Source organism: Micromesistius poutassou (genome assembly GCF_964030765.1).
Source record: "Micromesistius poutassou genome assembly, chromosome: 9".
NCBI classification, from domain to species: Eukaryota; Metazoa; Chordata; class Actinopteri; order Gadiformes; family Gadidae; genus Micromesistius; species Micromesistius poutassou.
The window spans coordinates 18,829,613-18,846,033 of NC_140279.1; the positions used below are offsets into that span (position 1 = coordinate 18,829,613).

The 16,421-nt window shown below is 45.4% G+C and overlaps 1 protein-coding gene across 1 annotated transcript in view; it reads right to left on the bottom strand.

The window, feature by feature from the left end:
- Window positions 1-16,421, bottom strand: part of rabgap1l (RAB GTPase activating protein 1-like) — a 73,892-nt gene that overhangs the window by 15,278 nt on the left and 42,193 nt on the right. The window contains exons 14-18 of the mRNA XM_084473309.1: window positions 15,045-15,158; window positions 13,053-13,127; window positions 12,524-12,649; window positions 5,659-5,802; window positions 2,997-3,038 (exon numbers count right to left, since the gene is read on the bottom strand). Coding sequence (XP_084329435.1) covers window positions 2,997-3,038; window positions 5,659-5,802; window positions 12,524-12,649; window positions 13,053-13,127; window positions 15,045-15,158 — 501 coding nt within the window. The remainder of the gene's footprint in view (window positions 1-2,996; window positions 3,039-5,658; window positions 5,803-12,523; window positions 12,650-13,052; window positions 13,128-15,044; window positions 15,159-16,421) is intronic.

Genomic DNA, 16,421 nt, shown 5'->3' on the forward strand with positions numbered 1-16,421 from the left:
CTAGACAAAACGTCCTTTTCTTCCACACATTTCCAAAACAAGTATTGGGCAAGCTTCCTAAGGCTATTATCTCCAATAACAGGTTATTCGATCGATGTCTTGGAACCAGACAAACCAATAACAGCTAGCTGAAGCAGACCTCAGCCTTCCCTAGAGACGGCGCTGTTTCTCAGGTTGATATTTTTGAAGTGGTGGGTCAGAACAGAACAGCAAACATGGAGTTGACATGGCAGAGACTAACAACCACAACCGCCCTCACCGCCAGCAGCTTGGGAACAAAGAGACGGTGACCCATGCCCAAGAGGCCCATCACCCGGCACACAGACTCTGCTCCGGCCTGCCCAGCCTGGGCCCCGTCCTCCTCCGCCTTGCTCCCTCCATCCTCCAGGGCCAGCTGCACCGCAGGTTGTGTAGTGCAGGGGGGCGGTGATTGAGGTGTTGGACAGGGGGTGGTCGAGGAGGTGGACAGCGGGTCCCACGCTGGGGCCAGGGTAGCAGCAGTTGGTTCCAGCATGTCGTCCAAGCGCCCCTGAGGATTCTGGGAGTTGTAGTCGTGAGCCAGGCTGACAGTTGGGGGAGGGTTTGGAGGTCAGCAGGAGTCACATGCAGGGCAGAGTTAACCCAAGTGGATGCTTGTAGAACCTGTGTGGTCCTGAGCTCAGGAATCCTTATGATTCAGTCTGGCCTCTGCAGAACTGTGGGGGAGGGGATGGGGGAGGGGGGAGGTCCGTTGTCAGAGTCCAGAGATCTGTTGTTGGCACGGTAACACCACAGCCTTAGCATCACGGCTTGGATTGGGTCCTGGCATGATTTCTGACTCCCAGTAGGACCTACTGGGCGGGAAGCCCTCGTCACAAGAACCTGTAACTGCTCATCCCCTCGCTCCTACCTGCTTGTCCCTCTTAGTCCCCTAAACGGCCAACCTGTGCCTAGCAAAAGAGCTGCTACACCAGTAGGCAGGTGAGGGACACTGCTATGCCCCAGTTAGCATGACCCTGTTACAGCCGTGCTTTGATAATTAGGTTAGCTCACAGGAGTGGAAAGGAGAAGGTCTTGTTTTTAAAATACAACCAACCAGGTCAATTGGTGCCGTCTTCCCTGCTGATCTAGGAACATCTGAATCCTCTCCTCTAATGGACACTTAACCGGATAGATGGAGGAAAGAGATTGAGACAATGGAGGGAGATACAGAGTTAAGGGGTAGAGATGGAAGGATATAAAGATAAAGAAACAGAAGTGAGACAGAGAGTGGGAGAGATAAAGAGGGACTCACAGAGAGCTAGTCTTGTTTATGACTTAATTAATGCTTAACAACATCAAGGCAGATGAAAAGGATTTTGACGAGGAGGCACAAAATCTCGACAGGAGTGAAACACTCAGTATCCAGTGTATGTTTATGAGCAGGCCCTCCACCTCTCCCTTCAGCCCTCTTCTCCCTCCTACTTCGGGAACTTCACAAACCCATCCCTGAGAATCCTGATAGCTCCAGTGGAAGCTAAACAGATCTGCGTGTGAATCAGTCAGTCGAGTGGTTGTCCAGAATGCAGCAGCTGGGGCGAGGCAGGGAGAGGAACAACAACAGTAGTCTCTCTTTCTCTCTGTCCAGCTGAGGCATGTGATGCTAGCAGCTAGCGATGAGGCTAAGCAGCAGTCTTGGGGCCCTTCACTCCTCGGCTGAGGCAGATGGGAGGCGGCACAGGAGGCTCAGAGGAGGCAAGAGGAGAAAGGATAGAATCGCAGAAGTAGAGAACAGTCCACAGGCTAGCTAACTATCTAGCTAGCAATGCAACCAGTCCTGGAAGGGAAAAAAGGCCCCCCATCACTGGGCTTCCATTGCACCTTGGCTAACAGCTAAAGTCTAAAGGCTAATGCTAACGTAAGCTGATGCTGCTGCTAACGCGTAGCGGGGCTCGAGTCTGGTAGAGACGGAAAATAAGAGGAGGTGAGGCTCAGGCATAGAGAGAGAGCTAGAGCAGGGAGAGAGAAAGAGAGGGGATGAGAATGAGAAAGAACAGACGAGACGAGAGAGAGAGCGCAAATGAGGCAGGGCAGAGGAGGGGGGGGCGGGGGTCTCCAGGGAGAATGCCGTCATGCCTGGCCAATAGGAGACAGGCTGTGGAAGCCCCTTTCTCTCTCTCTCCCTCTCCTCTCCTCAGTCTCCCTCTATCTGCTTTCGCTTCGCCCTTTTCTCCCTCCTCCCCTCTGTCTCATATATATAGGGATACAGCTAAATCAACCTGTATCAGGGTTATTTCACGATAATGACCCGCTCACAATACATTAACAGGCTTATAACACAGCTACCTACTAAAGAAATCAATAATTTTACACAAAATATAACATAAAATGTATTCTATTTATTTAAAAAATAAATCTATTGCTTCCACAAAAAAAAAAATCTGTACAGTTTGCGGTTGGAAATAGTGTCCATAGAAAGTCTTATTATGTTTGCAGAAATAACAGACCACTGTATTTCTGAGGCCATGAATCTCAGCAGGAAACCGGTGGATTGCCTTCTCCGGTTAGGAAATTAGTCCTTAGCCCAAGTGAAGGAGTACCTCGGGGTCTTGTTCGCGAGTGAGGGTACGATGGAGCATGAGATTGGCTGGAGAATCCTATATATATATGATTGTCTGTTTCAGCATTGAGCAACATACGACCATCTAACGATCACCTCCAAACAAAGACACCCAATGACAAATGGCATGGAGCCAAACACGGAAATAAGTGAGCTTAGATTATATATATACATTTTTTTATTGATTTTGACAAAACCACAGCCTGTTTGCAACCAACATTGAGCGTGTTCTAGCTTCTGAAACAACGGTTGTATTAGCAGATTGTCACCACCAGTGGGAGACAGGTTCCAACCACCAAAGACAAACGCTTTCTGTCTGAGCCTGGGTGGTCCATTCAGATAGAGATAGAGAGACCGAGACCGTGGGCGAGAGACAAAGAGATAGAGAGAAATATTTAAAAATATAATTAATACCAACCTTTAGAAGAGCCAGGGCTACATTAAAGATGATGTTCAAACCCTTAATGAGAGAAGAGAGGAGAGGAAATGTATTAAAAACAACCGCAGACCATCCTGTGGTTCACTTAACAACATATTGTGTTTTGATGAAACAACACACGTTTTTTTATTAGGAATGCTTTTAACTTCTAAAATACTTACTACTTAAAGCTAGGGTAGCATTTTGTGTCATATTTGTTGAATTCTCTTCACATCCCGACAGCAATTAATAGAAATAGTAGAAAATTTAAGAAAAATCTTAGCCTAAGCCAATCTAACTGTGCTCTGCCCATGCACTCATTGTGCCTGAATGGAACTTACTATTATGATTAGGCTCTATGTGGTTTATATTTGTAGACTTTTATTATATTTTATTGGCCAGATAATAGGTTAGATAAAAAGAATGAAAGACAGACACACACATACACACAATATCACATACAGAGGAAAAGACCGGCAGGCAGATGGACAGAAACACAAATAGAGGGAGACACCGGCAGACAGATGGACAGGGACAGACATAACATTTACATTTAGCAGACGGTTTTATCCAAAGCAACTTAGTATTTTTGTCAGTAGAAAGATGAACAAATAGGGACAGAATGACAGAGCAGACAGATAGGAAGACAGAGGGACAGGCAGACAGCAGTACAGACAGACAAGAAGATAGAGGGACAGACAGACAAACAGAGGACAGACAGATAGAAGATAGAATGACAGTGACAAACACAAACAGAATGAGAGAGCTACAGAGAGACAAAGGGTCAGACAGGCAGGCAGACAGGCACACACTGAGAAGGAGGGACAAAATCATGTCAACTCTGCCCAGGAACACCCATCTCCCCTGTTGCCCTGACAACCTATCCACATGGCAACTCAGGGCTAAAAATACCCTGACAGTTCTATAAATAACAGCCGGCGATGTGAGCATCTCCACCTCCAGGCCGCTAGATGGCGCTGGTAGGCTGAGACTCAGGCCCTGTATTTGTGTGTGTGGGTGTGCGTATTGCTGGGTGAATGACTGTGTGTGGCTTGGTTTGCGTGGATATGTGTGTGTGGGTGTGATGATGGGTGAATGAGTGTGTGTGGGTGAATCTGTGTGTGCATGGTTGGCGGGGAGAATCTGTGTGTATATGTGGGTGAGAGTCTGTTTACATGGTTCTCCATCTGTATGTGTGTGTGTGTGTGTGTGTGTGTGTGTGTGTGTGTGTGTGTGTGTGTGTGTGTGTGTGGAGAGAGAGACAAACAGAAAGAGAGAGATAGGGAGAGAGACTGCGTTGCCAAGCCCCATCCCCATCACACATTAACCTGCGGCAGTTAATGACAGAGAGAGTGAGAGCGACAAAGCATAAACATGGGAGAGATTTTCACTCTTTATATTTATGCTGTTACTAATTGTAATTTGTAAATCATTCACTCGGTGCTTACTGACGTAAACACTATTTTTTTACGCCACAAAGATTGTGTCCAAGCCTCTTTATAGAGAGTCATTCTGTTCATATAAAGGGCTGTGTGTTTATCGGCAGAGTTTAAAGTGTCAGTCAACCCACTGATTCAACGATTCAACGAAGATTTAAAGAAATATATTTTAGTTAGTTTAAGGAAGGAGGGGGGGGGGGTAGTACTTTTTCAGTACTATCCTTGTGTATGACAGATGCTGTATATGAAATGTGCCACACACCATAGCATTATACTATAAGTATCTGTGTTGCTAACCTCACTAGAACATGGACATTAAATAAACTGCTGCTCAGACATAGCTCCACACATGTGTGGCGTTACACCTATAGTATAACGCCACACACTGTGGTGTTATTCTATAGGGTTCGGAGCAGCTAAACTTTATCTTGGATGCCGCAGTCAACCACTGCCCAGACAGAGCCCTGCACACACACACACAGCCGCTGGTGACGACGAAATGCCTTGGAAAAGGAACTTCAACGTTGGGAAAAGTTACCTGCGTACCAAGCTGAGTGGAATGTTTAAAAAGTGTTTTAGAGAGACTGACAGAAACATAGGATTTTACTCCTGTTTTCTCAAAATGAGGGTCTTATTTCAGTAAAAGCGCTAAAATGGCATATATAACTATGATATAAGACAACTATGATGATGATAATATAAGACATATTACCACATAAAAATTAAAATAAACAGTTTGGAGTTCAATTGCTCTTTAAGGTGCTCCTTGAGTGAATTAAATACCCCCGAAAGGAGATGAGGAGAAGGTAGGAGAGGGAAGTGGAAAAGGGAGCAGGGATAAAGTAAAAGAAGGTTGGAGGAGGAGGAGGAGTCAAGGGGAGCAGGGGAGGGATCGTGGTCAAAGGAGCAGGGGAGGGAAGAGTTAGGTAGTGATAAAAGTAAGACCTCAGAGGAGCAGGGGAGGGGATGAGGCAGGGAAAGAGAGGAGAGAGGAGGAGGAGGTTAGGGGAGAAGGTAAGAGGATATGAGGGGAGGAGGTAGGGAGTAAGAAAAGGGAATGAATCAGTATCTCATCATGCGGTTCACTGGCTGGGAAAAAAACCTGCGAAACTTAATTGTCCTGCCTGAGGGCGAGCATGCAATGCTCTCTGGAACATCATGCAGAGTTGTTGTGTTTTGTTGTTGTGTTCTTATTGTATTGTTGTGTTGTGTTGTTGTGTTACCTCAGACAGCAGCAGGTCTGTGATATGGAACACCATGCAGAGGGGGAACTTGGCGGTGAAAAGGGTGAGGAACCACTGGGATGCGTACATGTGGGCTTCCAGACTCAGACGATGGAAGTGAGCCGACAGGTCTGGAAGCTGCTCCTAAAGGAGGAGACAGGAGGTGCCGGGAGGAGGAGGAAAGGTGTTAGCTCACAGAGAACAGATTTTCCTTCAATGTTCACTCCTTCCATATCCCTGTAACTGGCCTCCTTGTCGTTGCTAAGGTGGGGTTCAACACCTACGACCAGAGACCTATGACCTGAGATCTATGACCTAAGACCTATGACCTGAGACTTACGACCTCAGAACTTTGACCTGAGACCTACATCCTTAGAACTATGACCCACAACCAAAGATTTAAGTACAAGAATATGAAAAAAAAAAAAATTGTTCACTTGTGTAATTTTGTGTAATTTCCCATTTTCCATTTTATTCCTAGAACTGAAATGAGTGAAAATGACATGATTTGTGGTGTTCTTTCAAACTAATTTCTGGTCCCTGTTGTATTTTTTCCCTTGTTAAAGGGACACTTCACTCATTTGCATTAAGCTTTGTATTGTTACAAACCCAGTCATGTTTTTGAATGGTCGTGCATCATTCCCTCATTTTCCCCTGAGACGGTGTAAGGGGGGGGGGTGCTCTAAAAACTACAAGCACTAGTTCCTCATTTTCAAACCCGCCTATAGGGGGTTGGACCCACTGACGCTACAGACCTATTACAGATCAGTGCCAGTGGGTGGGACTTAAAGGCCAAAGTATACTACTCCGTATCCGTAATCCGTAATCCGACTCCGTAACTACGGAGACCCCTCGAGCATTCGCTCGGGATGTCGGATACGCAATGCAATTCACCGCCCGATCGATCTTATAAGCTGACTACTAACCATGTAAATAGTATTAATTTTTTTTTTAAATAAACAAACTTCCAATGCTTTTCAAATCGTAATTGGTGTTTTATTAGTCCTTAATGTGCAAAGTAAACAATGTACAAAGTAAATAATGTGCGTAGTCAAACCGGTCACAGCCCTTGCCGTCTCCGTTGCCTCGATGGATAGTTAAAAAATATTGGATGCGCACGTAGAGCTATGGAGAGGCTCTCCGTAGCTACGTACAGCACGGAACGGAGTAGTATAAATCCAGCTTTAGGGGCGTATGGTATAAACGGTATAGAGAGTACACTGGTGTGAATTTACGCTACGGTATGGATTTTAACGTTACCGTGTGACCAGTAGTTCACACGAGCGCTAAAGAAGCAATGACATAATACCAGAGACGCAGTCGTTTATTCATAATATCATCCGGAGGCACACACAGCTGTTGGCCGTGTTCTATAAGATATTCTAGAACACTCCGGGAGCTCCGGCGGGAGACCTGGAGCTCTATATCTAAATAATATAATATAATATATAGACATATATATATATATAATATATAATATATATCATAATATATAATATCACGGCCAAAAGCTGTGTGCACCTCCGGATGATATTATGAATCGTAACGACTGCGTCGGGTTCTCCGACGTCTCTGGTTCTTCCACATCAATCTGAAGTCGAGGTTCAATCTAGACTTCAGAGAGTCAAAGCCAAAGTTTCTTCCCAAAATTCCTTCTCCACCATGGCCGAGAAACAATACACGGTTCTTATTTTGCAAACCCACACCCGCCCGTACCCGCAATACTTAAAACCGCATCCGATCCGTGTTCCGACAGTAGCGCAAATTACATTCCACACCCGACCAGACCCCCTTTATATTGATATGGACACCCGACCAGACCCCCTTTATATTGATATGGACACCCGACCAGACCCCCTTTATATTGATATGGACACCCGACCCACACCCTAAGGAAAATGAGACACATTAATGGAACACCGGGGATTCCACACGTCTGGTGTTGCCGTGGTGCTTTAGATTGCTGTGCAACAAAAGCACATCATCCACTGTGGACGGTTTTAGTTGACTCCTCCGCTCCTGAATATCATATTCAGCACCGGACATGTCTTGCTCACAATCGCAAAACTCACGACCGACCCGCACTAATCAGGCGTCCGACCCGATCCGCGCCCGTGTCTGACACATTACATTATTTTTCACCGGTTTCATCCAAATTGGTTGGGGGACCCGCGGGTACATGAACCCGTTCAGGACTCTGGCCGAGATAATCCCTGTAGAACCTGATAATGTAATAACTTCCCGATAATGTAATAAAGTGCATTTCCCAATAATGTAATAATCTCTGTACCAATAATGTAATAAAGTGTTACATTAAAGGGGTATTTTGGAATTTTGGACATCAGACCTCATTTCCAAGTGAGCCAGTGTGTTATTTATCATTGGAGACCGTTTAACACGTTTCATTCAGTCCTTCTAGTTGCAGAAATCGCTGGTGCTAGGCTAGCGCAAGTTGACGGGAACTGCTAGCTTGCCAATAAAAACAGTTTTACCCACTCCACAGTGCACCCAAGGCAAACCAATTATAACGCCTGACTATCTCTGTAAATGTCTGTGTTGATAGAATAATGTTAGAAATAAAACTATCCTTGTATTGCAATGATCGCATTACATTTTGGGGCGATTGCGGTCTGGCGGAGTTGTAGCTGTTGACGGGGGGGGGGGGAACCGATTGCGGTCTGGCGCAGTTGTTGACGGGGGGGGGGGGGGGGGGGGCGCGATTACGGGCTGGTGGAGTTGTTGACGGGGGGGTACTTAGACCAACAGGTCTAAGTTGGACTTGCATTACTGTTATTAACTTTTGACCCGTTCATCCGTTTTTCACAAACGAGGTATCTTTGGAACCCTTGGGCCAAGCTGAGTTCAACACATCCTATGACGTCATTTTCCACCATGTTGGATTTTCCGCCATCTTCGATTTGATCAAAAACCTTTAAAAGGCCTCTCGTCACAATTTTCGTCTAATGTTTTGTTATGAGCAAGAAAATGTCTTAAAAGCTTTTGAAGCTTGATGTTTAATGTTTAAAAAGATATGCTTTACATTTAGTCAGCATTTTTGAATTCTAATGTGTTCCAGCAATATGCATTTCCTATGTGTTCCTATTTAGGACGTGGTCACTTTAAGATGACATGATTCGAATTGGCCTATTGGGTGACCCTTAGGAAAATCATTCACTCACGTTTCTACCTGGTTCGGCATTGCGTTCAAGTCTAGTGAATCTAGTGCAATCCAATTTAATCTGTCGACATCTTATGCTTAACGTAGCATCGTTGGTATGTATTATTTGTATTTTGATTTCTTTTGAAAGTATTCATTATTATTTTGACTCCAGTGTAACGTTTTTTAAGGTATCTTATTATCTACCATAGTCTAGATGTACTACGGCAATACGAACGCCATGTTAAGTCATATACGTGTCATTTTGACGACAGTAATAGTGACCAAAATGAATGAATGTTGTTTACATGTAAATATGATTGTTTTGTTTATTTACATTTGAGATGAATACAAAACGAAATGCAACATGTTATAGTGGATTGGAAATTAGTTTTATTCAAGCTTTATTCATGATATCCATTATTCTTTGTTAATTTATTCAGCCTTTTTATTTCTGTGTTGCAGTTTCACCTTTTCCCTTGCATTCCAATAAACCTGTGGAAGTGAGACATAACCTACAGAGTCCTGGTGTTTGGGAGAGAGTTTAGCTGGCCGTCAGGGTATACGATAGACATACCGAGGACGGAACATCTAATCTTCCCGAAACTTGGCCCAGATGATCTTCAGACCATGACACACGAATGCGTTCACCGGTGAAATGCTCCTTTAAGCACTTTGTATTGCAGTTTTGCACGAAAAGTGTTCTATAAAGTTTGTTAGTTTTAACATAGCAGCACCTAACAGCAAGTAGGGGAAGGCTTCTAGTTTCATTAGCATTGAATGCATAATACAGAGCTGAATTAGCATAGTTGGTATGAAAACATGCTCTAGAATTAGCATTTAGCATCGAAAATGAAGCATTATTGAATATAAGATACTAAATGAGCATAGCTAAGAATAAATCAAGGTTGAAATTAGCATAGTTAACCTAAAATCAAGCTTTTGAATAGGCATAGTTAGAATCCAAGTGTTCTGTGAATTTATCATAGTATAGTGTGAAACCAAACACTTAATCTGTGAATTAAGTTGATTAAGTTTGTCTTTTTCTTGCACATTGCATCCACACAACTCTGAATACAAGCAGGCATGACATGACAGACATGAACACACACAAACACGAACAATTGCACAAATATATTCACATGAATGTGCACACACCAGAGATGGGGCTCGAGTCGAGTGACTTGACTCGAGTCAGACTCGCCAGATTGAGGACTTGTGACTTGCTTGATCAACAGTGATTAAAGACTTGACTTGGACTTGGACTTGCTATCCATGACTTGAGACTTGACTTAGACTTACTGCCTTGGTTAATATGTAAATTATCAAAAACATATATTTTTTTAGATTGGATGTTTCCTGTTGCATGTGGGCGAACCTGGCAACCTGTAATCTCTACTAAGTGACGCACGCGCACCCGTAACTCTAGCGGTAGAGTGCTTCGAAGATGGAAGGTGTTAGTACGAGTCCTATAAGTCAGAAATGCAAAGAGCTTACTGATTAAATTATATTATCCACAACACAAGCACTCAATAGTGTTCGGAACGGGGACACACTCCTCCGACGGGAGTCTGCATACGGCAACAATCCCTTTCTCCTCCATGTCGCAGTTCAATCTGGATTTCAGAGTCAAAGCCACAGCTCGCTCCTTTCCCCCAATTCCTTCTCCACCATGGCCGAGATAACCCCCACTACGAGTCTTTACTTGTTGTGTAAGGTACCAGAGAGTCGGAGACCCGACGCAGTCTTTAAGATTCATAATATCTGAGAATATCCCTGTCAGTTCAGCCGCGGCGCAATGAATGAATAAAGATCGTTAACACGTCCGAAGAAAAAACATTTATTTTGACAGATGAGATCGACGTTACTACTTTACAACCGCGTTGATGAGCAACATTTATAAAAACGTGTACTTTTAATTCGGTACTGAATGCATGCACGCTTCCGCGGCCATGGATACAATTATTATAGGGGGTAATCTCTCTCTCTCTCTCTCTCTCTCTCTCTCTCTCTCTCATTGGCACATCCTCTTTCAGGGGATGGGTATTTTAATGAAACATGGATGTTTTTTTTATAAAGTCCAACTACTGGATGGTTTGACTTCTGTAGTTTTGATTGTTAAGCCTATTACTCCAGGCATTATTCCTCACTGGTTGGAAGGTTCTATTAAAGAAATGGAATCCCAGTAATCTTTGGTCTTCGATTTAATTAATTATAGTGACTGGCATGTATATTGATAACCCAATGGAATTGACTTTGCATACATTTGGTAATTTAAACATGTAGTTCATCATGTTGATTGCCATGTTAAGTTGGCACAACTTACAGTAGCTTCACATGTAGTGAACTACTTTACTTGACTCTCACAAAAATGACTCAGACTTGCTTGATACTTGAAGGTGAAGACTTGTGACCATCTCTGGCACACGCAGACACACACCTCCACCGTTTCCTGATAGGGCTTCAATCGATCTAGAACAGGATAGTTTACCTTTCACGTTGTGATGCAAGGCTGCCATTTTGAGTTACTGTTTAAAATAGGAACCCCACCCCCCACACTCACACACACACACACACACACACAGTCTGGGTGTCTGGTTAAGAGAACTTCCTCCAGCTATATCCTCAGCTTCCTGCTTGTTGATGACTTGTGACACTAATGAACTTGCCGTTTCCAAGAGCTGCGAGAAACAAATTGCCGTGAAATGAATATGATGCAAAATTAAATTAACTGTGTTGATTCGGATTCAATTAACTTGAGGAGGAGGTAGCTTCTGATTGGGTCAGCCCCGGGGCCCTCCAACCACCTAGCACTCCATGCTAACCCCTTTACTTTGAGAGGTGTCGATAGATGAGAATGGAATGTGTGTGTGTGTGTGTGTGTGTGTGTGTGTGTGTGTGTGTGTGTGTGTGTGTGTGTGTGTGTGAATGCCAACCGAGTTAACCATGATGTTGGAAAAGCCTGCTAACAGCACCTAAGTGGATTTAGGAGACAAATTAAAGTCCACTTAGCGAGTGGATTTAAGCATGTAGGGAACCATCAACAGACAGCATCTAATAAAGGGCTCAATTTAGAACTGTGTTTGTCTGTCTGTGTGTGTGTGTGTGTGTGTGTGTGTGTGTGTGTGTGTGTGTGTGTGTGTGTGTGTGTGTGTGTGTGTGTGTGTGTGTGTGTGTGTGTGTGTGTGTGTGTGTGTGTGTGTGTGTGTGTGTGTGTGTGTGTGTGTGTGTGTGTGTGTGTGTGTGTGTGTGTGTGTGTGTGTGTGTGTGTGTGTGTGTCTCTAACTGCTCAGCTCCACCAGAGTCGTCAGCATTGCGTCTAATGAGTGTCACGCTGCCGGGATAACGTATGGAAGGTGCTCACATGGTGGCGCATTTCTTGTTTTCAATGTGCAACGGAACTACTTGTGATGCTCACTGGGGAGCACGTACAGCGTTGAAGTGATGCCGATGGTGTCACAACGCCACTCTGCACATGACTCACATGACCTCACAGAACAGCGCACAACCTCATAGCTCATCACGTGACATCACTGTACGTCACATGATATGACAGAACATCACATGCCCTCACAGAACATCTCACTAGCTCAATGGTCATTACACAACATCACAGGGCATCAAGAAAATAGCATGAACTCACAGAACATCACATGACCTGACAGAGCCTAGCAAGACCTGACAGAGCATCACAAGGCTTGTGCTGACCTGCATGAGTTTTTCCAGCTGGTAGAACTTGCAGTGGAGGTCCTCAAAGTTGTTCTTGTACAGAGACCGGAGCCCATATTCATACATGATCTTCACCAGCACACAGAAGGTCTGTTCCTCTGGCATCTAGAACGAACACACACACACACACACACACACACACACACACACACACACACACACACACACACACACACACACACACACACACACACACACACACACACACACACACACACACACACACACACACAGAGGGTAAGAGTGACGTGAGGATGGGGTGAGACTGACTGGATGAGGTTAACTGGGTTGGGTTGACAAGGCTGAAAGTGACTGGGTGAGGGTGACTGAGTGGGAGTTACTGGGTGAGGGTGACTGAGTGGGAGTGACTGGGTGTCGCTGACTGGGAGAGAGTGACTGGGTGTGAGTGGCAGGGTGAGAATGACTGGGTGAGGGTGACAAAATAGGGCGGGAATGACAGTTTCAGGATTATATGTGTGGGCTTATATTAAAAGACAACGGTACTTACATGCAGCAGCAGAACTGCAGCCAGAAAGGACTGGCCCTGACAGTAGCCAATCTCGTCATCATACACGGAGTAGGCCTGCAAGAGAGACACAGAGATACAGTGTAGGCCCTGAGGAGAGACACAGAGATACAGTGTAGGCCTGCAAGAGAGACACAGAGATACAGTGTAGGCCTGCAAGAGAGACACAGAGATACAGTGTAGGCCCTGAGGAGACACAGAGATACAGTGTAGGCCCTGAGGAGACACAGAGATACAGTGTAGGCCCTGAGGAGACACAGAGATACAGTGTAGGCCCTGAGGAGACACAGAGATACAGTGTAGGCCCTGAGGAGAGACAGAGATACAGTGTAGGCCTGCAAGAGAGACACAGAGATACAGTGTAGGCCCTGAAGAGACACAGAGAGATACAGTGTAGGCCCTGAGGAGAGACACAGAGATACAGTGTAGGCCCTGAGGAGACACAGAGATACAGTGTAGGCCCTGAGGAGAGACACAGAGATACAGTGTAGGCCCTGAGGAGACACAGAGATACAGTGTAGGCCCTAAGGAGAGACAGAGATACAGTGTAGGCCCTGAGGAGACACAGAGATACAGTGTAGGCCCTGAGGAGACACAGAGATACAGTGTAGGCCCTAAGGAGAGACAGAGATACAGTGTAGGCCCTGAGGAGACACAGAGATACAGTGTAGGCCCTGAGGAGAGACAGAGATACAGTGTAGGCCCTGAGGAGACACAGAGATACAGTGTAGGCCCTGAGGAGAGACAGAGATACAGTGTAGGCCCTGAGGAGAGACACAGAGATACAGTGTAGGCCCTGAAGAGACACAGAGATACAGTGTAGGCCCTGAGGAGAGACAGAGAGATACAGTGTAGGCCCTGAGGAGAGACAGAGATACAGTGTAGGCCCTGAGGAGACACAGAGATACAGTGTAGGCCCTGAGGAGAGACACAGAGATACAGTGTAGGCCCTGAGGAGAGACACAGAGATACAGTGTAGGCCCTGAGGAGACACAGAGATACAGTGTAGGCCCTGAGGAGAGACACAGAGATACAGTGTAGGCCCTGAGGAGAGACAGAGATACAGTGTAGGCCCTGAGGAGAGACAGAGATACAGTGTAGGCCCTGAGGAGAGACACAGAGATACAGTGTAGGCCCTGAGGAGACACAGAGATACAGTGTAGGCCCTGAGGAGAGACACAGAGATACAGTGTAGGCCCTGAGGAGAGACACAGAGATACAGTGTAGGCCTCGAAGACAGACACAGAGTAAAAATGTAGTTCTAATTGTACTGTATTACTAATTGTAATTCGGGAGTATGCAAATGATTCTAAAGAGGTCTAGACTCCGTGCGTAGCCCCGCCTTCTCCAGTGAACCAAGGAAGCCGGCGCTGTGACGAACGGGGGATTTTACCCCCTGGGTTTCACACAGGCAAGACGGTGAAATTGCCGGGCATGCCGAGCCACGACCGTACCGGCTGGGCAGTGTAACAATGCCTATAGAGATAGAGTATAGGACTGGGAAAGAGCACCGAGGACTGTGGTTTTATTAGATAGCTCCCAGTGTCCACCAGTAGATTATATTGGTTGTACTGGGCAGTGCCCAGTGTCCCCCAGTAGAAGACTGTGGTTGCACTAGGCAGTTGTTACAATAGGCATGTTGTGTTGTGGTATAAACATGGACCATAAAGAGAATAGAGATTGATCCTTTGGGTTTACTGATAATCTGGACGTGACCTTGGCCAACTTTATCATCAGCCAATCTGTAGCCAATCCAGGTGGAAAATGTTAGATTTGCATATAGATGAAGCTACTCTCCCCATTGACCTAGTTTTGCTGGGCAGGGTAGGGCAGGGCAGCCCCCCCCCCTCTCTCTCTCTCGCTCTCTCTTTCTCCCTCAAGATGAGCACCACCCACATATTCTGCCCGCCCATTTATCAAGACTGGTATCTAGACTGTTCTGGTGTTCCCAGGTGTACTACAGGTGCGTCTCACCTTGCAGATCTTGTATAGGGAGTCCTGTCCGTCTCCATCCGAGTCCTTGAAATAGTCGTGGGCGGGGAAGGTCCTGTGGATATCCCTGGTGATCACCCCGTCCTGAGCCGATTCCTGGCAAATACACACACATCGTCCCACCAGAAGTGAGACACGCTGAAATAGAATAGAATCCAACTATATTCGCCCCAAGCAGGAATTTGTTTGGCAAAAAAAACAGCAAACATGTAATTAAAAATGTTAATGCAACACACAAAACAACCACACTCTGAACCAAGTGGATATGTATGGGCTAGGGCAGGAAGGCTGTGGACTAGCGGAGTCGATGAGGTTTGAGTAGCAATGTATGGATGTATGGGTTGGAAAAGAGCAAGGCCATTGGAATAGTCACAAGACACATGCAAGATACAGTCTGTAAGCAAACAAAAAAAAAAATCGGATAAAATCATCTTCTAAATGGCCTTGATGGCTGAAAACTGTAAGATGGTTTGTTGTGATGAAGCATGGCTGTCAGCTTCTCGGGGCCTTGAGGTGGAGCACAGACCCATCTCTGAATGTCTTCAACGATCAGTCACTGCTCACCTCAAACTCTCAGTTCAGCCCATTCATTCTGCACAGCATTGTATGCCTTTTAGATAAATAATTCCAAGGGTTTTTTGTGCATTCATGGCCAGAACAGGCAAGTCAAACTGAAAGAAAAGGTGGAAAAAGAGACAAGAGGAGCGAGGTGTACCATAGGGCCATAGGACAGAGAATCTAACCTAGGTCGTATCAAAGTGTATTGCCTACATGGTTAGCGTACAAGCATATTAAACACATTATCCGAAACCAGCATTATCTCTGCTTTCCTCGCCCCTCCTCATCCTCTTTTCTGATTCCCTCCCCTCCATCCACCCCTTCTCCTATCTTCACACCCCCTCTCCCCTCCCCTCATAAGAAAACCTCCTCTTGCAGCACAAGGCCCTGCCTGGGTCTTTAAATAATGAGCCTGGATCTAAAAAACATGCATACGTCTGCATGTAAACACACACATGCCCCATCAATCATCCCCCAGGCAACTGGCAGGGATGATGATGTGTGCCTGTGGTTGGGCGTATTCAGCATCTTCCGTAAGACGCATGAAATATGCAGAAAGAAAATCGGGATACACACATTAACGGCTTTACCATAGCCAGCTGCATCACCATAGCAAACCGGCCACACACACACACACACAATCACTGTACTTTCTTCCTCTATGTGAAGTTGTGTATCACCTCCTTAGTATCTTGTGCATTTGTCAGGTTTGTGTCATCAACAGGTAACAATGGTAACCAACCATGATTTTAATGCAACACAACCTGCCTAGCAACAATTACTAGATACTGACGCTGTTCG